This window comes from Dermacentor albipictus, unplaced genomic scaffold (genome assembly GCF_038994185.2).
Source record: "Dermacentor albipictus isolate Rhodes 1998 colony unplaced genomic scaffold, USDA_Dalb.pri_finalv2 scaffold_11, whole genome shotgun sequence".
Classification (NCBI taxonomy): domain Eukaryota; kingdom Metazoa; phylum Arthropoda; class Arachnida; order Ixodida; family Ixodidae; genus Dermacentor; species Dermacentor albipictus.
The window spans coordinates 8,823,962-8,847,515 of NW_027225565.1; the positions used below are offsets into that span (position 1 = coordinate 8,823,962).

The window sequence follows — 23,554 nt, forward strand, 5'->3', positions numbered from 1 at the left end:
GCACCACGCTGCGCCAGAACGTCTTCGGCATTTGTGCTTCGGCAGTGGCCACCAACAGCGAGCAGATTCATTCTCCAAAAAAAGAATACAGCTGTTCATATCCAGCACGCTTCGCAACGGCGCCTGCCGCACATTTGCTTGTAATTTTCGTGCTTATAACACTGGACTTTTTGGCACTTCCGACAAGTGGCCAGCGCACGCGCCACCACTCCCGGCTGTTGTCGCTGCTGCTGTCACTGCTGTCGTCTCTTCTGATAAAACAGCCTAGGCAGCTGTATTTGGAGTGTACTAGAACACAGTTGAGTGGCCAGGGCGGCGCAGTGCTCCCTGAGGTGCAAAACAACAAAAAATAAGCTGAGGGCGCTGCGAGCGAACTAGCATACCTGCCAACCCTCCCGATTCACCCAGGAGACTCCCAATTTTTACTGAACTTTCCGATTGTACGATCACTGTCTTATATCTCCTGAAAAGTGGTCTCTGTTCGCGCAATAATGGTTTTTGCGAAACCGGCACCGCGGAATCGACAGCCACATCGTAATTGTCAGCATCACACACAACGGCCGCATTAGCACCATCGGTATCATGACTAAGCAGCCGACTACGGCGTCTAGTAAGTCGACCAAAGCCAGAGCCAATGTACTATCAGCGTCAAATGAACGGCGGAGCGCGTGGCCCAAGCGTAAGTGAAGGTATAGGGCGCGCCGTCCAGTCATCACCAATAACAGACGCGCACATCTGATTTGGCTGCACGGCGCTCGTTTGAGAGTCAAACAAACGGCCAATCGTGCTCAGCACACCAATGCCGGCTAGCGTCGCAGCTTCCAGCGATACCGTGCTGCGCAAGTTTGCCGATTGAAAGAATGATGTGGCGCACAAGCACCAAACCACTTGAGTGAATCTATAACGATGATGGTGCTAACTGCTCCCTGTGCATCGCTGTTCTTCTCAGCGAGCTGTGTCACAATAGTCACCGTAAACTGCAAACTTTAGCTTCTGTTATCTTTTATTTTTATTTTCTACCTTTCAGATGTATGAACCAGATCACAGGTGAAAATATTTCTCTATTGTGGGATCGCGTTGTGCGGCCAAATCGCCAAATGCGTTCCTGTCATTTGTGATGACTGGACGGCGCACACCATACCTTCACTTATGCTTGGGCCACGCTCTCCGCTGTTCACGTTTCATTTGACGCTGATAGTAGCTCTTGCATTTCCTGCATGCCTTCCTCCATGGTGCACCTTGTTGCTGCTGCTTGTGTGTATGATTTGTGTTGGCTAGGCCGCGTTTGTGCGGTGCACTGTGTAATGTTACAATCCTCATGTGCTTAATGCCATGGCGCTATCAAAGCCCAAGAAAAGCTATTTGCAGAAGTTTTTGCGATCTTATACTTCTGATTTTTCGTGCTTTTTGACACCAACTAAAGAACATTTTGCATTTTGTACAACGTGTGGATGCGATGTCGGCATGTCTCACGGGCGGAAAGCTGACTTGAAACTGCACATGTCCACGGCGAAGCATGATAGCTATGTTCGCACTGCTGAGCAGCAAGACCCCGTAGTGAACTTTATCCGGAACAACTGCGGCGACAGTGTCATACGTGTGGAGTGCCTGTTTACGGGATTCCTCGTCGAACACGACCTTAGTGTCGGCAACCACGTTGGGGGGCCTCTTCAACAGAAAATGTTTCCGAAATGCGACGAGGCGAAATGTTATGGATGTGGACGCAATTTTGAAGCACAACTTTGAAGAATGCGGAGGTGGCCAACCTTAAATTTATTTCACAGGCATCACTCTTGAGTCTTCGTTTCTTTATTCAGTTTCCCTCAGCTGCTGCCCCGAGATTCCAATGAATTTGTTGAAGTCGCTTTAGATGCTCTCGAAGCTGAGTTGGCCACACTACAGGCATACAGTCTTCAAGAGGACATTCTGAATGAAGAAAGGTGGGACATGCAGTGGTCTATGGTTGGAAAAATGAAAAACACTGATGGAAAACATGTTTCACCGAGTTGCTAAGGTGATGCTCAATTTACTCGCGATACCGCATAGCAAGGCGGAGTGTGGGAGAATTTTTAGCATGGCGTGAAAAACTAGGACTGAATTTTTTTCATCAATGTGCAACACAACCCTCTAACACCTGCTGCTAGTGAAGGGCCGTCAGTCTGGACCATGTTTTGAGCAAAGCTACTCGGACAAATTTTTGAAGTGAGCAAAGTCTGCTGCTGCAAGGTCCCTGCAAAAAGACTCGTTGAACATTCCCTGAATGTTTGAACACCTCCCCCCCCCCCCCCCCCCTCGTTGGGATGAATAGTCTCCCAATTTTTATCTCGCCAGATTGGCAGGTATGACCTAGATATCAGGGAGGCCGCACTGCAGCAGGTTCAGCGGGCGCATGTCTTTGTCCCCAGGACTGGTATAACAGAAAGCTATTCCAATCTGTTTTTATGCCCATGTAGCAAGGCCTGAGCCATTTTGACCTTTCATGAAGGACTAATGGCAGATTTGGAATAAAAACAGATTGTAATAGTTTTATGTTATACCAGAAAGTTATTAGATGCTTTGGAATCACCTTGGTCTATTATGTAGAAATGGCTTTAAAAAGAGTCAGTTTTGCCCAACAGACGAAGCATCGATTGCGATAGTAAATTAATTGACAGCTATACGAAGTAAGGATAGTTTTATCGGCCTTAGTGACTTGTAGACGTTCACTAAATGATCAAGCAGGGTGTCATGCGCGCACTCGCTGTCAAAACACTGGAGTGAGGAAGTGCGGCGGCAGCAGCTGTCGAATTTACTTTCGTGCTGCATCTCGCTTCAACCAGAACTAAGCGGCGAAACAGCAGCGTACACAAAGCTCTCAGCACTTGGCGCATGCACCATGTCCCCATTGCAGATAGCTTTCAAGATCAGGCTCGTGCCATGCGCAGCAGCCACCAGAGTAGGATGCCTCTCCTCCCTCCTGGTGCCTTGTGCACGATGGAAGACGACGTGCATTCTCCCTGCTTTCGTCCCTTGCGCGCGTGAGATAGAGCTGCCATCATTGGCTCAACCTCGTGCGCTTTCACTAGCGCATACAGCGCACAGCAACATTATCAACCTTGGACTTCACATGGAACATCACGGTGACACCCATGGCAGAAATGCGCCTGGAGAGTCCATATAATTGCTATTGCAATAATAAAACACAGTAGTTGATAACTCTGGCTTCTCCGTACGGTCTGTTGGTGAAGCGCACTTCCGTGCGTTTCACCCACACTTTCAAGACATTAAAGAAAAATGCATATACAAAAAATGCCTTGGGTTACTTTTCGAAATTTTCAAACTCATTATTGCAGAATGCATGTTTTCTTGTGGTTCCTACCACTAATTGAAAATCTGCGAGCACTACTACTGAAATTTGCATGGACTAGGCGGTTTCAGTATCGTTGCTTAAAATAGTTGCAGTACAGCACTCATGTTAGTTTGTTTTGTTTTGTCATGGTTTCAAAGTGCACTGCCATATTGCATTATTCCTCTAAAATTCAGATTGGCCTGCTCCAAAATGCAACTTTATTTGCCTTAATATTGCTCCAAAATGACTTCCATACCCTGCTGTTCCATAAGTTCCATACCCTGCTGATGTTAAGCTCCTTATTCCAACGAGTGCACCAAGACTGATTGTTTTGAAGGTTGGAATTTAATGCGATTTCATCTTGGAAGGCAGATAATTTCAGTAAAGAGGAAACGGTTGTCGGCAAACAATTTAATTTTTACAGGCAGAATAATAGTGTCAACAATGCTATTAATAAATATGTTGAATAATAACGATCCTAAAACTCTACCCTCAGGCACGCCAGAAGTTACGGGAAGTTCACTAGTAGAGTAAGTATCAATAACAACAAATTGCCTGCAGTTCGTAAGTTAAGCAGCAGTGCAATTTATAATAAACATGGGTAAATTGAATAATTCAATTTTTTTATAAGCTTTGAGTGTGTAACAAGGTTAAATGGTTTCTTGAAATGCAAAAATATGGCATCAATTTGTCAAGATTTGTCCAGTATGCTAGCGAAATCATTAAAAACAGTAGTTGATTGTGTTACAGTGCAAAAGCCCTTTTGGAGAGCATGCTGCAGGGTTTACAGAATGCCTTTGTCTCCCAGAACTTCATTTATTTAGTTATTGTATGCTCTAAATGTTTACAACAAGAGGAGGTAAGTGATATGGAACGATAGTTTGCAATTAGTGTGGAATCGCCCCTTTTTTAGTGCTGGCATAACACGGACAGTAAGCCAGTCTCTAGGAAGCACGGCTGAAGACAAAGGTGCATGAAAAATCAAAACTAAAGAGTGGGATAACATTTCAGCGTATCTATGAAAAAAAGCATTGGGTATATTGTCTGGCCCGAGTCAATTTTCTTTTTATATTTAAAAGCGAAAAAACGCAAGGCAATGAAACTATATCATATTCATAATTGTGTGCGATGCGATCAGAAAAAGGGTGATCTGACGAGCTCAAAAAAAGAATACTGTTAAAGTACCTGTTAAACCATTCCGCAATATCTTTCTCAATTGTAAGATTTCCGTCATGCACAATCTAGTCGACTGATTTGCATTTTACTGTTAAGAAAGCCCCAGAACTTGCTGGGAGCAGTCTGAATGAAGTTCGGCAATGTATTCTGAAAGTACCGCAGTTTTGCATTTCTGACTGCTTGGTTCAATTTCATTTGTAAGGTAGCAACTGTGACACGAGGAATACCTTTTCATCTTAAGTGCTTGACTTTCCTGTTGATTTGCAAATCTTGTGCGTCGTCAAGGGAACAGCTTTAGACATTTTTTTAGTTTTTTTTCCCCATTTAGATCTTGCTGGTCAGCAAGACTGTCTATCTCTGAATGCATGCACACTCTTCACCTACATGACGAAACTGTTGGAGGAGCAATGTTTCACCACGTACTGTGGAGAGGAGTTTTTCCAGTTCCAAGAAGTCTGAAGGGAAGGAATGAAGTGCCTCGGCTGCAGTGAAAGCAGCACAAAGTGCCCTCTCTGCAACCTTCTTGCCAATTTGCGTGTAATCATTGCACGATGACCAAGCACACCCACTCCAGCCATATTGGGATGTGTGTGCACAAGCAAAAGTTCGTCAACCTTGGACAACCCTTGTCTCTGTGAAGAGAAACCATTATTCTCGGTGATACTCACTTTAGATATGGTGTCGTAGCTTGAGAAGATGGAATAAGATCATGAGGGTTTCATCGCTAAAGACCATAGTGGAACGCCATTGATACAATCCTCGCTGTTGCATTTTCCCAGCTCCTATGTCGTGTTTTCATGGTGCCAACATAAATCTAATTGATTCCAATGTATCATGTTCCCATTTGATACAGCGCCATTCTGTAATGTTCCCGCATCTTAAATTGCATTTGAGAGTGGGTGCCACGTAAATGTAACGGTGCAGGGAGAAATTCACTCTCACATGTTGCAACAAACTATTAATTCATTGCAACAAGCTACCAATTCTTTGCAACAAGTGACCAAATTTTGCAATAAACTAACAAAGTTGTACAAGCCAGCTGCTGCACTAACATTAGGAGAAAGCATGTACAGAGCAGTTGGCAAAGCATCTGAAGAAGTGTGCATTGATTAATACCTGCCAGGAACCAAGCACAGTGGACCAATTCTGCTAAGTACAGGGCTACATTTACTTTGTAGCCTGCAAGGGTCTTATTTGCATTTCACGATTGCCGGTTCTCTTTTGTGAGCTTCAGTGCAGTAGAACCATATTGTGCAGTGAAGCATATAGAAAACATTACGGTAGGGGCCACTGTCACGAAAAACCATACGTGTCCCTTAATTATACACGCACACATGTGTCGTTGCTGGTCACAGTAAGAGCACTGAGGCATCTAATAACTGCACTGGCAGCCACACTGACTGTTTCTGACGTTGTGCTGTAGCGATTTGCGCACTTCCTTACGGTTGTGTTTTCCCGTCTGGTACTTTTTTTTTTCCCCACAGACTCTTTAAAGACGTACCACGGGGCTTCTACTCTATTCATGTTCGTACCATACACCATAGCTCTAAACTAACTGCAGCTCTTTCCCATGTTTTCTGTATGAAGTGAACTTGAGCCCTTCGAAATCAAATTTGAGCATTTCAATTCTTAGTCTCATTCCTTCTAAACACGGATGCTTCCATTTCTTCTGTAAATTCTCCTTGCCTCCTCTTGACTGTCTCACACTTACTGCCAAACTTTGGGCCTGTTGTGTCCCAGTACCTTGAGCTTTCATGAACTGGGACTCCCATCTTTAGCTGGGCTTGGGTTTATAAATGCTTCTCTACGAACAGGGCACCCTGAAGGGATCCACTTTAAAGGAGTCCACCCGCAAGAGGCATGACAGCAGCGGCAGCAGTGACATGGAGCAGCAACGCAAGCAAGAACTATTGCGGATAAAAATTGGTGCAGCAAAGAAGTGAGCTGGCATTACCTTTTACCCATGACCTTGTGTGCATTACCTATTTCGGACATCAGCAGTCATTGCCTCCAGTGCAGTTTCAGGTTACATGTGAAAGCTCATATACAACCACAGGGTAGAAACACTATCAAAACTGCAGGCAACGAGGCAGTTCAAACATAGGCACATTGTCTATGTAGTTTCTAGACTGAACGAATCTACTGGAACGATTCATGCAATTTTGCACAACTGTTAATGCAACATCCAATTCAAACGGTATTCTTGAAGATGTTTGGCTGGCACGAAAACATGTTTGTTATATCGAATACAGTAGTATCTCGACGACACGAACCACTCGAGATGGTGTAAAAATTCGAATCGCCCAAAAACATTTAAGCAATTTGTAAATTAATTGAGGATGCGGCGGTACAGTGGTCAACTTGCTCAAAATAGCTAATTTTGTTTTATCGCCTCCAATTCAGACTTTCCTTTATGTTGTGGCGAAATATTTGGAAGAAATACACAGCTAAATTAGAGAAATTTGGGCTTTGGGAGGTGCTATTGCACCGCTGATCACGTGAGTGCAGCTTTCCATTGGTGCAGTGCCACCATCTTGGCACCGCCATAAACACAGATAGCCATAGCGCTGTATTTCTCCGTGCAGAAAAGCAAGAAAAGGAAGCACCAAGAGGGAAAAGCAGCAGTGCGATTCGTTACTGCATTCATATAGCACACAGGGAGTGATCCTATTGGCTGACTTGAATTTGAATCACCGGCACGCGTGTTTCGCGCAAATTTTGGGGGCAGCGAGCTGTGCACTTTGCATGTTCTGAGGCCAACATTTCAAGATTTCCCTGGTTATTTCCGAGTTTCTTTCATTGCTGTGTGTTTGCTGAAGCCTGTGTGGCTGATGTAATATGCCCTGGCAGCAGAAATGCTACCGGTGCACCAGCTCAATTGTTCGTATCATCTGCTGCAACGTTAAGAGCGATTTGCCACATTCAAAATTTAGCACATTGTAAGTTAGTGGTCTTGTGTCAGGACTTTTTAAAAATTTCTGTCATCCCGAATTTTGTATCAGGCATGATCGTATCACCGGGATTCTACTGTATACACTTTAAACATGCATGCTGATGTGGTGGGAAATAAATTTGCAAGTAGGTCTAACAAAACAGGCACAAATGTGGTGCCCTCTCAGCAATTAGTCAACTTCCATTAATTCGATCCTGATGGGTTTGACAGCATTGATCAATCTATCCGGCAGGTCAAATTAAGTATGACAGTTTTGCCATAAGGACAAAGCAGTGATTGCGATAGCAACATGAAAATAATACATGAAGAGAACGGCTCATAGCTATAGTGGCAGTATGAATTGAAGTAAACATAAGCTAAGTAAAAGCGAGCTGTTGTGCTAGGGGTCCTCTGTTTCAATCCTGCCATCAGACAGTTTCATGTATGTTAATTAATTAAAGCCAACGTCTTTCTTAGCGACTTTACCACCACTTTTCCATATTCGTTCTGTTCATACCTCTTTCCTGGTCCGATCCTGGATGTAGCGCACAGCCACACCAATAAAATTCCATGATTTTCAGGTTGAATACTTAAGTCTACAAGTATTTTAGATAAAAGGCCTGCATTGTCAGTGTTCTAGTTTATGACGTTTTTGTAGGCTGCCGTTCTCAATATTCTGAAAAATAATTTTGCCAAGAATGTAAGACCTGCTATGAGCAACTTTAATGATAGAATGGCGTGGCAATATAAGCCACATAGACCGCATGCCATATAGCATACATATACCAAAATATATTTGGTAGTTGACTGCGACTACAATGGCAAAAATTGGTTTGGAGTGTCCTTATAGTTGCTATTGCAATAACAAGATGCAGAAGATATGCCAGAACACACCGCTCATTTAATTCACATTAGTATTTCCCCTATTCTAATTCGCCCCTGGATGAAATGCACACTCACTTTCTATGTATCGCAAGTAGAAAATAATGCATCAATGACATTAAATTTCCTGAACATGGAAATCTAATGCGTGCCTGACGTTTAGGCTGCCCAGCCGCCTGGTTTCCTGAAGCCAGCTTCACCACAGCCAGCTGAAGTCAGCTTCGCCGCGATACATTCGTGTTATACGTTAAAGCATACGAACTCCGCGAAGGTGGTTTTAGTTTTGTGTCCAATCACACTGCGCAGGCTATTTTCGGTCCAGTTTCCTCATAAGAAGGGGGGGAAGGGGGGGGGGGCACATCAAAAAAAGTGGGAGCCACATTTCAACCTGAACTTCGCTACTACTGTCGTCAGTATATCCTGTTGATATGGCCTTGTGCTTAATTGCCAAAGAGGTGTACTAGCACGGATATATTCATGGCAAGCTCCTGATGACATCCTCTGCCTTTGCCATTAGGCCTAACCATTGCCAAGTCCACATGGTGATGGCTTTCATCAAGGCCGGTATGTTTGCAGAGTCACACATGGGTATAATGGGTAGTACAGTGAAACCTCATTGAACCATAGTTGGCCGGAGCTCTGGAAAAAGTATGTGCTAAATGGTAGTACTGTTTAACCGAAATAGCATGAGATCGACCACTTACCTGTGAAAAACGGAACTCTGAGAGGGAGCGATGAAAGGGAAAAAAAATGGCTGTGGCTTAGGTAAGGTTAAGCCCAGGATGCGAAGCATACTAGCCTTTATTTTAGTTGTTGAACCACTGTTTAGCCTGGTGAACTGCTGTTGCTTGGCTATATTTGGTTCGGCTAGACGAAGAAACAACTCATGCATTACTTCTTCGCCTTCAAGAGTGGAATGCGACAGCGTTCCCGTCGACCCGCCAAGGGGTGTAAGACAATGGGCTACAGGGCAGCGACTACGCGCCCCGCATTGGACGCGGTGAGCGTCGAGCAAAGCAGCGTTCGGCGCGGCAACGAAATGTGCGCCTGAGCAAGAGACGCACGCCTTAGAAACAGCGCGTTTCTAAGGCAACACCGCATTCACTAGAGGCGCTTTTGTACCGCTTTGAAGCGTTGTACTCGTGGCTCAGTGGTAGCGTCTCCGTCCCACACTCCGGAGACCCTGGTTCGATTCCCACCCAGCCCGTCTTGCAAGAGTTGAGCCAAAGCCACTTCTCCTCTGTCGTGACGTCACGGTGTCACGTGATTTCATGGTCACCGCCGCGCCTGAGGAGCTGGGTTGAGCCCTCGTAATATGCTTCGCATAAAAGCATGCAGTATTTATTCACTTCACGCGACAAGTGTTATTTTCGTTTGATGCCGTGGCGGCCTAGCAGCTACAGTGGCCTCAAACTTACTGAAGCTGCGAGGCAGCTTTTCAGCCAGCCCCCTCTTCTCGGCAAATACTCGCGTGGCAGATTCCTTGTTGTCATTACGTAATCTCCGTGCACGCACGAGGTAGTGCTGCAGAAGTCGCGGGGCGTCTTTTTCATTGCGGGGTATTGTTCTCGTCGCTATGATTGCATTCATGAGGCTGACATAACGTGCAGCTTCTGCCACTGTCGGGCCTGAATCGCCCATGCTGTCGCTTTCCGTGTCGTCCTCATCACTGTTGCTAGCCGACACTTGAGCAGCAATAGAGGCAACAATGGCGAAAAGTCGAACCTCGCAGCCGACATCTCTTCGCGGTAGCAGCAGCGCTTCTGTGCAACTTCTTTGCATTCCAAATGCCACACACCGTAGTCAATAGCAGATCTCTGTCGCATGCCAGCGCCGACTTCTTCGTTTCACGTTCGATAGCACGCATGATGTGTAATTTTTCTTCTATGCTGAGCACCTGGCATCTTTATCTGAGCTTCGGCAATTGCGCGAGTCCTTGCTTGCGCGACGCCACAACGCTCTCTGGCATGCTGCCGAAATGATGTTGATGTTGTTGTTGTTGTGGCTTCACGCGCAAACGCACAGGGCGCTTGAAGGCCATTGTTCCAATCTCCGAGGCTAGTTGTTCTGCCGGGCCGCCCAATGGAGACAACTCACCGCCGTGTTTGCGCGAAGAAAAGTGGAAACACTACGTGCTAACCGATACGTACGCAATAAGCTGGTACAGTTTATGTGGATACAAAACACATGTTCAGCGGCCACTGAGTCGGGGATTTGACTTTACTGCTTTTAAAGTGATACTGTTTAAGCAGGTACGGTTTAATGAGGTTTTCCTGTAAAGCTGAAACCAAAGCCTAAAGCATGGCACTGCCACCATCATTGTCTTACTGGAACTCAACACAACAACCATAGCCATGGGTAGAGCCAATGCCATCAGTTCTCCATTCACTGTTTTCATGCTTTTGTTATATTTCTTTTCACCGGATGTTCCAATATACTGCCGCTGTAGGGTAGTTGGGCTTGCGCCATTTGTGCTGCATTTCTTTGTTCCTTATGCCAGCGTGACATGGAGCTCGCTCAAGAATGATGTCAGATCAAAACGAAGTCGCAGATAAAGTCCAGTCGTACATTGCTTAACAGAATTGTTGGCAGTGCCACTTTAAAGGTATCTACATGTACTCAACTGCTGAAGTCTAATTTTCTTATAATTAGAAACCTTCTTTGTAAACCTGCAGGATTTGAAGAGCACATTCTGTGGTTGTACAGTAAAACTCCGTTAATTTGGATTTCACGGGACCGGAGAAAATGTTCAAATTAACGAGGTTTCGACAATAATAACTCAAGAAATGCCTAAAACATCAACATAACTGGTTACTGTTGCTTGTTGCGCATGAGAAATTTGCGTGGAAAGCACAATTTTAGTTCTTGTAGGTGGTGCAGTCCGCGCAGACTGTCGGGAGAAATGACACAGATGTCCTCCAAAACTTTAAGGGCGTCATCAGCCTCTTTACCAGTATGGCACGGCACTTCACACGCATCCATGACGGGTGCATTTTCTCTATCAGAGTCTGGCTCTTTGTCGCCTAGTACATCCAGTATCCCATCGTCGTTGAGGCGACCGGCAACGGCAACGTCACTATCAATGTGGATGTATTCGTCCAGCGGAACATCCGGAGGCAGAAGTCTGTCGAAGCAACTGCCATTTTCCTCGGCATTTTGGTTAACATCCGCATCCCCGTCTTCGAAAGAATCACCGTCGCAGACAAAGCCGCTGTGTCAGGAGCAGTTCGCAATTACTGCAAGCGGCGTGTGGCTTCACACATGCGCCACCGTGTGCACATTTGCCACCATGTGCAGTGAGCAGAGTTACATCATATTTTTTTTGCCTCCATACAGAGCAACATGTGCTCAAGCACTTTTCTGTATCAGCCTTTCACATACTGAAGGGGGCCACTCAAACGCAGCTTTGCATCGCGTGAATCGGCAATCCATCTTAACAGCGCTTCAAGTTTCGGGTACGCTGCCATTCGCAGTTTCTTCCTGTTGTCAGCGAACGTGTCGCTGTCGTACGCCTGAAGAATCTCTGCTTCATTTTTCACATATGTGCTGAGCGCACTTCTCTTCACGTTGAATTTATTCATTATGACCTGCCAAGGCAACTCTGCCTTCATGGCTTTCATTATTTCTACTTTCGCTGCCAAATCCTTTACCCGCTTCGGTGGGACACGAGAGCACATGGTGGCACTGCTTGCGCGGTGCGGCTAGGCATGGCAACGAAGTGGCGGGTACACGCACGATGTCAAGAAAAAAACAAAGTATAAACGGAAAAAGGAAAGCACGAAACAAAATTTAACACACACAGACAAAAAAGTTCCGCTGTCCTTGCACATGCACCTGACGCAAACCGATAAACACGATAAAAACGACAACAACAAAAAAAACTGCACAACTCTGCAACCACACAACTGCACAAGCAAAAGACAATGTCGGAAATTGTGGACAGCAATACAAAGAAAAAACATGTATGTATAGATTAGGGGTGCTAGCATAGACTGATAGCTACCATCCCGATAACCAGAGCGATGCAGAGGTAGTGTCAAGCGCCAAAAGCGACTGCAAAGCCAGAGGTACGTGATTACCGCCATGTTTTTTGAGACGTAGGTTTATCTATTATGTAGCAATAAAATAAACGTGGCGGCCTTGAGGTATTTCCGGCCTTTTGGCACTCCCAGCGCATGCAAGCATAGGCTTTGAGATCGGCGCATGCTACTCGGAGACGCCATCACTGGCGGTGTGATTTGAACACCCCCTAGTGCCACCTGATCCTATATGCCTCATGCACCTCTAAGCTCCAGGAACTGTCCGAATTAACAGGAGTTTCGTGCCATAGGGTTGTGTACATGTTTGAGGGGAGCAGACGGTGCGTACGAATTAACTGAATTTCCGAATTAACGGGGGCCAAATTAACAAGGTTTTACTGTAATTTAATCAGTTTTCTCATGGCTCATAGCAAAGTTATGCAGGAGAAATTGTGTACATTAGAAGTGACCTGGTCTTGTTGACGTGCCCTAGTTCAGCTAACTTTAATTTTTCTTGCTCACTTGAAGCGCTTCAAAGATGCAGCGTTTCTTGCAAGCCAAATATAAAGGCAAGTCAAGGAGCAGATTTATACCACGACATACACACAGGGAGCGCCGTTTTATTAAAAATAATGAAACTAGTTTACTCATTTTTAGCATATATTGTTTGTTTTTGTGCATAAAGCCAGCTCCACTATATTTCTTGAATATTTCTGTTAAAAGTGAGACAATATCTGGTATATGTATGCCTGTTGAACACTGCGCTAAAGGTGCTTGTTGCGCCAGAGCAGACTTTTGCCTGTGCTAAGACCTGCACCAGACGGTCAAATGGCTCTTCCACCAGTGCTTTGGCCATGGTGTGCACATTTGTCTGCGCAGCTTGTTTTTACCATTTGTGTCCAGTTGTAGCAAGAAATAAACTACAAACATTGAGCTGTGCTTATATAAAGTGGCTCCAATTTGCTTCTAAGTGCAGTGTACCGATACAGATGACCACTCTGTTGAAGGCACTAGCATGTTACGAGTGATATTCAGTGTGGCGCATTCAGTAGGCAATGGCAAAAGTGTAGTTTTCTTCCTGCCTCATGATGCTTAGAGCCAATGAATTATTTGTGCATATGCATTGAGCCAGGGATTGAATTATTATTATGATGAAATGTTGCATGGCTGAGTCCACAAAATATAGATACCGTAGTTATTTTATTGCTCTGTAATTTTCAGAATACACGCAAGGGATTGTCCTACCATGTTGGTTTGTTTTCAGTGCAATCTCCAGCACCTACAAATCAAAAAAAGTAAATTTCAGACATTTATGGACAGTTTCTCATAACCTGTGAGTGAAGGAAATATTGTAGACTGCCTTTTTATTTGTTTTTTTGTTGTTTTTAGTTCACTCTAGGTTGGCCAACTCATGCACATTTTCTGATAACAGTTGCTATCCTGCGGACTGCCTCCTTCTTTTAATAACATTAGGCAATGGAATGCTTATCTTTCTCCTTGCTTATCCTAAACAGCTTCATGAATCAAGGAGTGTGCTGAACTGGGCTGGTTGGTACATCATTAGGACTGGCACAAACAGAGCTTAAGCGGGACGAAGTGGGGACGACAAACAGGTCCTAGTCTCTCGTCCTCACATTTGTCCCGTGCAAGCGCTCTTTGCTCCTGTCCTAATCATGAAGCAGGTTGCAGGTAGAGAACAACCTGGTTTCTTCTTGTGAGGGTGCTTTGGACCCTGTCAAGTAAAAGTCCAACTGACTTCTCCCCCCCCCCCCCCCCCCCCCCCCCCCCTCTGGGTCACCTTTGGATGCACTTGAAGCAAACATGAGACTTCTTCCTTCGTGTTTCAGAGACCGAGAGCAAAGGCTGGCTAGGGCACAAGCTCAGCGGGAGCGACGTGAAGCTGAGCGGCGGGAGCAAGAGCAGTTGCGACAACGGGAAGCTCGGCAAAAGGAGCTCGAGAGGTTAAAGCTACGGACTGCATTTCATCAGCTCAAGCAGAGCGAGTGCGTGTTATATTTGTCATGAATGAGAGCTGCCTTGAATTTGGCCAAAAGTAGAGCATGTCTATCTTTCAGAGGCACCAAAGGCCATGTTCTCAGTGTATCGCTTTCGGAAGTGTCACTTTCACTGTAAATTGATTGGATAAGCTGGGAGATTACTTATGAAGCATCATGCTGGACTTTCTGTTATGTAAAATTCAAAGTATCCCTAACATTGATCAGCCAAGAGTACGGCCCCTGTCCATAAGCCCTCGATATGCGGAAACTGCAAAGGGGCCAAAATATTTTGCTGGCAATCCGTAGTTGCCATGCTGTTAAAAGGTTCACATGTTGCTAGTTCCTATTGTATTAATCCGAAAGTTAGTCTTTCAGTGTCTCATAAAATAATGGGAGATTAGCATGAGCTTCATTGGAATGTTGCAGACGAACGGAAACAAAGCCATACTGCCTAATATTAAAGCAGTATGGAAAGTCCTAGACTTTGAAACCATAGTAGGAATACCAACTAGTCTCGGATCATTATCAACTATTTACAATAGCTTTATATGAAAAAGTTTTAGTTTTGTTTCTTATGAGGTGTTCCCCTCACAGTTTTCTGCTTTAGGGCACTCCATTGTGCTACTTCTCTTGTATTTGCTCAAATGTACAGCATCACTTTAATAAAATCTGACATCTGAGGTGTATGTGTCGTAACATCATGATGGAGGAGATAATCATATTGGAGTGTGATGTCGCAAAGTTTTGGCACACGCTCCAGCTCGCTTGGTCATGCTGCTGCATCAGATGCTTGACAAGTTGTAGCTCACCAGATCACCGAGCAAGCTGGAGTAAGTACCCAGAAACGTCGCACTGTTCTCTTACCATGTGACTGCCTACTGTGTCATGACACAAGCACCTCCTGGGAAACAAAACCAAAACTGGTTGATAGAAAAGGTATTGTAGAAAATATTTAAAGTGCTCTAAGGCTTGTCAGTATTTTTTAAAAGGTTACAAGGTCGAGGATCATCATTTAAAGCAGATATAAGAAGTCTAAACTATCATGTCAGCAATCCTTTAAATAATCCATAATTATCTGGAGCCAGGTACTAAGCTGATGTGGTGGCACGAAGCCTCTCTAGGCCAGTGCTTCGATTCTGGCAGTCTTATCGGTGCTGCAGGTATTTGGGAATCGTAACTTGCATGGTTAAGTGTTTTGTTGCAAACTTGAGAACCTCATTCCCTTATAGAAACCTTGTTGTTTTTTATTGCTTAACAGGCGCAGCCGAAATGTTAAGTCAGCTGCTGCTACAAAGAGGAAAGCAGAATCTCCTCTGGTCTCTGCATCCAAGAAGCCAACTCCCGTAAGTTATGTTTCAATACTTTTCCTCGTTTCTTCCGTTGTCTGCATATATTAACAATATCAAGAAATTTGTGCATGTAATTAAGTACATAAAAAGTTGTGTTGAACAGGAACACGCAAGTGCTGTCAAGTAGAAAGCACAACCTTGACCAAGAAAAGTATGCTTGAAGGGAACACTAGGTCAGTTTAGACTGACAAGACCGTAGCTCTATATTTATTGATTTAATGGCAATTGGTTGTTTATCAGAAGAAAAGAAAAAACATGGATGGCTCGGAAATTTATGACAATGAATGTATATAAAGCGCAATAAACAAAGCCACAAGAACGTCTGAATCCACAAGCATGAAGATCGGGCAAATCCGTGTACTTTCCATCATTCCCATGGTTGCTGAATTATTGCAGTGCAAGAGCTCCCTCTAGTAATTATTGCAAGAAACTCTACGCTAGCATACAACACCAAAATGTATGACCTCATGGCAAGCTGGTGTGAGAACTTTTCTTGTTTCATTTCTTGTTTTTGCGCCATTTTTTTAGCCTTGCTATGTCTCCTCTCAATATAAGAGTGGGTTTTTTGTTATCGTAAAAGGGTAATTTACTAACACAGCTGAAATAATTTTTATATATTTCATATAATAGCCAGGTTTCGAAAACGATGTGGCGTTGAGCTGCTCGGTGATCTTCAGAAATGTCCATTTACACTCGGCATGCCTATTTCTGTAGGTTGCAGGTTTACTTCCAGTGAAACACGTCATCGAGCCACTGATTTCATCAATAACATCTACAATTAAACCTCTGCATCACAGTCAGTAAAATTGGCAATTTATTTCGTTATATTGAAATTTCATTTCATTGAAATTTGATGTTTTATGCAAATAAATACAGTGACCAATGGATCTTTCTTACACAGAAGGGGTCGCAAAACTTTCCACATTGGGAAATTGGAAAAATGAAATTTTAATTAGAGGCAGATTATGCTTTTTTAATTTGACAGCCGGCTATGAAAAATACGGTTTCACGCCATGTCGACGATATCTTCACATCAGCTGTACGAGGCGAGGCCAGCCACACTTTTGCATCCACTCCTCCTCTGCAGCTGACAGTACCACCCGTAGTGGAACGACGCTATCATAAAAGGGCTGGCAGCGGAGAGCAAATGCTTTCTCTGCCTCTTGCTTCAACATGCATCTGAAAGTCAATATTATTCAACCTTCATTACTAAACGCGCAGGAAGAAGCACACATGATGACTTGCCTTCTCGGCAGATCCCCCCTTCCTTCGCTCGCGCAGGAAGACTGCGCTTATCAAGCCACCACCTTTCTTGGCTTGCCCTCACATGCTTTCACTCGTACCCAAAGCATACGGCGTGTGGGGCACAATAAGATATTATCGCACTTGGACTTTATATGGAACATGATGCTGCTCCACTTTGGTGGACACTCATAGTCACATGGCACGTGATTTGCGAGGTGCGTTTGCAAGCAGCCACTTGTAATCCAGTCATTTGACCATCGGCGTCCATGGAAGTTTCCATTTATTGTCTTGGTATTCCTTCACGGCACTAGTGAAATTTCATTATATAGATAGCGTGTAAACACGCTTTGTTATATTGATGTTCTAAATACGTGGTGTTCCATGGACAAGACGTTACAAAATGTTATTTAGTACTTTGTTATATCAAGAATTTTATTATTTGAAGTTCACTATATTGAGGTTTAACTATTACAAAAACACATAACAATATTAATTAGGCAGCTTCTTCACTTTCAAGCAAAGTGCACTTATGAGTTTGTCGGCATAATCTCGAGATATTCTTCTTGCTAGCTGTCGTGGGCTGATTCATTTTGACCTTGCCTCATTTATGTATGCGATATGCATCATTCATGCTTCTCACTTTCTCACTAGGTAATCGTTATATAAGAACAAAAATGTTGATGCATAATTTGTGTATGCACAGTCTCGACTATACATTATGAATGCATAGCTGCTCCTCCAGTTATGTCCTGTAATTCTAATTTCATACTTGATAAAAAATACTTAAATCTAAAGTTAGCATTACCCCACCTTTCCCTCCCCAGGGGTTTAGCAGCTATGGCGTTCTGCTGTTAAGCACAAGGCCATGGGCGCAACTCACGACCATGGCGGCGAGATTCCGACGCGGGTGGGATGCAAAAATGCTTGTGCAGGGTGTCTACCAGCTGGGAAAACTGGGAAAACCGGGAATTCTCGGGGATTTTGACTAGTCTGGAAAAACTCATGGAAAACTCAGGCAATTTGCGCTTCTATCAGGGAAAATCGGCTGTAATTTTTATTGAAAGGGAACGAAAGTGGTAGTAATGCTGGCCTGAGTAACAGAGGAATTGTAACAAATGGTCTTTGATGCCGCCTCGTCAGCTGGAGGAGTTGCCAGAGCACACTCAACAAGCGACTTTCCGGACACCAGTTAATTCGGATGGCTTCGGGGCACTACTGTGTACCCCATAGGGTCAATGTATAAGAACGTCTGAAATTTAGGACGCAAGAACCCTTCGCCGTCTGATTTTTCGGACTTTTTGCCATGACCGCAGGTCCGAAACGGCATTCATTAAAACCACTGCTGCCGTCACTTTGATAACCTTGCCGCCTCGAACCGGCGCACTTGCACGCAGACGCGCTGGCAGCCGCTGGCAGATGCGCTGGCAATGCTAGGCCTAGCTGCTTCGAGGTTCGGTATTACTCTTCTGGCCGTTCTGTGCCGTGATTTTCATTGAATGAATTCGCCGCTGTCAGCAATGGCACCGACACTGCCTTTGTGTTCATTGCGATTGGCTTCGAAGTTCGAAAAGCATGATGCATTGCATAATGCCGGTTCCTGAAAGTCGGCTTCACCTCATTACTGCACTGTTACGCTGTGAAGCATAAGAAGTGTAGGAAGGGGCAACTGTCACGGTACACAATATGTATTCCTTAATTATACACGCATGCACCCGCCATTTTCTGTCACAGTACGAGCACCGATACGCCTAATAAGTGTGCTGGCAGGCCTTCAGAGCTTTTTCGGGCGTGCCTATGGTGATTTGAGCCTTTCAGGGCTGTAAAAGAGATGCATTACTTTTTTCGGATGTTTTCTTGGCCCCTATGGAGTCCGAAAAATCGGACGCTGACTGTAACTGTCCAAGAGAATGTTTCAAATAGTCCGTGTGACGAACACGCAGCCGAAGGAGAACAAGAAGACAAGGGACCTATGCATTCAGAAATGAACGGGAAAGGAAGCATGCCGCCGCTTTTTTGGAGGAGCATGCACTCTAAAAGTAAAACGTTGGCTGACACCGAGATCCAGGTGCCCCTCATCCAAGCAAAAAAAAAAAAAAAAAAAAAATCTTTAGAACAGTGAAACGCAACTGAGGCATTGTGTGCAGGCTGAGAGTATGTCAGGAGGGTTGAGATTGACTTACCAGCTGCTGCGAGAGAATCTCACTTGTGACAAAGTTTGGGCCTCATACCAATTAGCTTGCTATCAGTTGCTAGAAATAGCTCATATTCGAAAATATTCCCTATGCATCTCTTCTTATTCGTACTTGAGAATGTTTGACTCAATTTGTAATAGGTTTTACTATTTCTTTCGAAGATATTTTATTCGCTGTGCATTTTACTAACACCTCCCTTCTGTTTTCTTTTTGAATAAAGTAAACGCTGTTCCTTACTATTAAAACCGGATTAAGCTGTTTTTTTATTTTTTGATATGCTCACTAAGAGCGACACCATTGGACTGCATGATGTAGGGAGTCCGTCTTATCATAAAACAAAGTTCTGTGTCACTCAGCAAATATTGCAAAGGTACTCCGGGAAAACCTGGAAAACTCGGGGAATTTGGAAATGTCAACTTGGTAGAAACGGTGTTGTGTGCCGTCCTTTGGGTGCACTTTACCCCTCAACAGGTCTGGCAATCTTAAGCTGACAAGCGCAGAGCATACATTGCGCGAACGATTGTATCTGCAAAGTATTACATCGCTACGCGCCATGGAAATATCTGAAATTTCAAACCGAACGTCATTTTTCCTTCTCCTTGTGGCCGCCGCACTCCAAGCCGGACAGTGATGTAGTCGTGCCCCTGCGCCTATGTAGTCGTGTCCGCAGTGTGACGTCGCTCGTGGTGACAGGTGACGTCAAGAATTATTCAAGACATCTGTTATCTGTGCGATCTGTTGCTTGAATTGACGAATTGAAGTTCAGAGAAATAATAAAACACACAAACGGAGTGTCTGCGTATTTTTTTGTTTGACTTCGCACCGAAGCAAGACAGATGCACTTCCGCTTCGTCTGCTTGTTCCCACGATCGTGTGGTCACGTGCGCAGGTACCGAAACTGTGCCATTTTCTACCATGTTCCAGTGTGTGATCACGCTCTGCGAGAGAGAGAGAGAGAGAGAGAATGAAGAGGAAAGGCAGGGAGGTTAACCAGAACGCTCTGTGATCTGCTCAGTATTCGTGTAGCACTGAAATATACCGTTAGTCATGTTTCCTTGTGCACAATGCGCAAAATTTTGTGCTGCACGAACGAGACAACAGCTCTCGCACAGCACAGTCAGTGGAAATGCGTAGCGCAGGGGAAAAAAAAAGTAGGAAAAGACAAAAGAAGGCGGGACCTGTAACGTATGCATCACGCGATCCTCGAGGTCTGGTATGGGAGAATGCCGGGAAGGAATTTCGCTTGCGAAGGCTACACAGGGCGAGTGAAGAGAGCGTCTTGCTTGGCAGCGGAGCCCTCCTGCTGAAATCATGGGTTCGCAGCACTGAAATAGTTCTATCTTGGCTATTAATGAGCCGATTTGAAAATATTTTTGGCAGAGCGCTTCCTAGAAGACACGTAACAACTTCCAGCGTATAACCAAAATTTGCTGTGGGGCCTGGTGAAGGGCCCGTTAAAAGATGTGCAACGAAGCCGACTTTAAGAAACACCGAGTTATTGTGCAACGCCTGTTAGACCTTGCCCCCCCCCCTTTCTTTTTCTTTTTGATATCGGGTGTACATTATATTTCTAATTTGTTTAAGAGTGTTTGATTTGGGGACATGTTAAAATCAAGCAAATACTGCAAAATGAATCAGCAGTGTGTTTTCACGATTTTTCTGCATCATTTTATTCGAGCTGCCGGTTAATTCAATCAATTTCGTTGTTCCTCTTACGGTCGATGTAATGCAAATCAACTGCGTTTAGTTATTTTTCTTTGTTGCATGTAATAACAGGAGGTCTCGCACTCAAGTCTTCTGACTGTGAGATCTTTTTCTGCATTTAGGTCTTCTTTGAAACATATATTCCAGGTCTATGAGAGTAAAAATTTAATAGAACATTTTTCTGGTGCAGTTGAGCATAAGCAAGCCTCCGAAGATGGCCAGGAATGCTTGCGCTGATGCAGTGGCCGCAAGGGTGAGTAGTGTCTTATGTTATGGGCATGGGGCATTTCTAGTACAATGAAACATTGGCATGTGGTAAGGTGCTAACTTGGGCTCGATTGTACATATCTGACGAACACGAATATCAACGCTGGACAACGGAACATGACTGAGACAGATGAAGCGCGTCTGTCAGTCACGTCCCGATGTCCAGCGTTGTTATTCGTTTTCTTCAGATTTGCATGTGGCTTTTACAGCTCCGCCAGTGGAGGGCTTGCATTATTGCTTATTGCTTTTTTTGTTGTTGTTCCCTCTCGTGTAACTTGTACCAAAAGGCAGTGGGTATGCTGTAAATTCTGCTGAAGGGCTCGCCCTGAGTACAGCAGTGGGGCTTATCGGTGAGTGGAACTCGTTCAAGCAACACAGTCGAACCTACTTATTGCAATATATTGGTTATAATGACCACACTTCAGTGCACTTGCAATTGTCTGAGCCTGCCTATTGAAAACGCTTCCAGGTATGACGACCATATTTTAAATCGGCGTACTGTTACAACAAATGCTTCGAACCCGGTCATGGTAAAGAGAGGGCAATTGCTAAGTAAGCACCGCAAAGTACATGAAGCAAGCACACACCGCATCATGTGGGTCATGTAGTGGCACTTGCACCGATGCAATAACGGATGCCATGATGGCGTCACTCTCGTTTTCGCACTGTTGTCCCCGCAGTACCACATGCATTACGCCTGTTTCAGCAATTTGAAATTGCCATCTGTGTCCTTCCATCATGGGAACAATGGCTGCTCAAACGTTGCTGTCGACATGGCCTGAGTCAGAAAGAACACTGCACCACTCGCTGCCGCCACCCTATGTTGCATAGGATCGGCTAATACTACGACGCTGTTATCAGGAGATCACAATTCGGCTGCGCTTTGTTTACTCATTGCAGATTGCTGATAATGGTTTGCGGTGACATTCTACCTTTGAAACAATGAATTTTTTCACCCGAAGTGGCATAGATAACGTAATCTTATAGCTCTTGTGTCGCTTATACGCAGTCGTAATGCCAAAACCATGATGTCCAAGACCTTCACAGAATGGCGGCATGCCAACAGTAGTTTCTGAGTATTTGCACTTCCAGCCAACTAAAACGCTTTGATGTCTTGTGCAGAATACAGTCATGTCCTGCTGGTAGTAAAATATATCGCAAGCTTTCAAATAAAAAAATGGCAGCTGTGCTTGCAATTTCAAAATGACAGGTTATGGGAACCGGCTGCCATTTTGAAAGAGCTATACAACGCCGCATTTCGTTCTTTAGGTGGATGTTTCTAACGGAAGTTTGCAACTAAGTATGGGAATGCAGCAGGAACAAAAGTGACACTGAAAATCTGGTTTTCGGACCAAAGCACTGCGCTACTGAATCATAACTGCTGACGCCAGCTTCAGTGTGGTTGATTTTCTAGCATTTCTAAAGGCAAGTGCATATATAATGAACTTCTAATATAACGACCACTTTATGCAGAGCTGTCGAGTTCATTATAAACGGGTTCGTCTGTACTGATCCTGCAGCGTTATTTTGAGCAAGAGTAACGGCAGTTGTGTAACAGCACAAGCAGAATTAAAACCTTATGAATGTATTACCTGGATGTTCAAAATGTGTGAAACATGTGTAGCCTGTCATGAAGTAACAAAATATAAAGAAACGAGAGATGGAGCGGGCACGGGGTTATGGTTATTGTATATGTAGCCTGCTGAAAGTACAATTTTGTTCCATTGTGTTTCAACTACATTGTTGCACTACATTTACTTTTGCTCTTCCCTTTTTGTCTTGTGCAATTTTACAGCTCATCTTCGGTCAGCCGAGTACGAGCCTTTCGCAGAGGGCGAAACTGAACAGCCTTCAGCAGCAGGCAATGCCAAACAGGTGAGAAAACAGTTCACCAGTTAGTTATCGCATTTCGTAAGGTTTTGTATCGGATGGCAACACAGCTTGCTTTATTTGTTCCTGACAAACCAAGCTAATAGTGCCTATTGGCTAACCTGTGCAAAATGTATCCGCACATTTTTTGAACCACCACAAACGAATATAAGCACTGCTGTGCCTACTTCCATCTCACTGCTGAAGGAGCCAGTCGAGCTTCGAAACGTCCTTGTTCTCAAAATAAATTTTGGGATAATTTTGTCAATTTTTAATTCGTGTGAAGGCTTAATGTGCGCTAGCTCTAGTAACTAAAGCTACGGCTGCTGGCCTTCATAGGCATGAAGGCTATATAGAACCCGCTCTCGCTGCACGCAACTACTCGTGACATCAGCACCACTCCAGGGGAGCTGACGTGTTCAAGAAATGGAATTGGCGACCTTTACATGTTCTCAATAGACTGCACTTCTTGGGCCAGATATACTCTACATAAAAAAAGTTGTAGCACAGTAGAGAAAAGACCAAAGAGAAAAGGGGTCGGGGGGGTTGGGGGGGGGGGGGGGGGAGTGTGGAATGAAACATCCACTCCTCCTG

General features: G+C 44.5%; 1 protein-coding gene across 1 annotated transcript in view; it reads left to right on the forward strand.

The window, feature by feature from the left end:
* The window catches only part of LOC139051381 (inner centromere protein B-like), a 65,485-nt gene that overhangs the window by 19,371 nt on the left and 22,560 nt on the right, over nt 1-23,554 (forward strand). Inside the window, exons 7-11 of the mRNA XM_070528399.1 lie at nt 6,319-6,443; nt 14,185-14,340; nt 15,593-15,677; nt 21,015-21,077; nt 22,887-22,966. Of these exons, the coding sequence (XP_070384500.1) occupies nt 6,319-6,443; nt 14,185-14,340; nt 15,593-15,677; nt 21,015-21,077; nt 22,887-22,966 (509 nt within the window). The remainder of the gene's footprint in view (nt 1-6,318; nt 6,444-14,184; nt 14,341-15,592; nt 15,678-21,014; nt 21,078-22,886; nt 22,967-23,554) is intronic.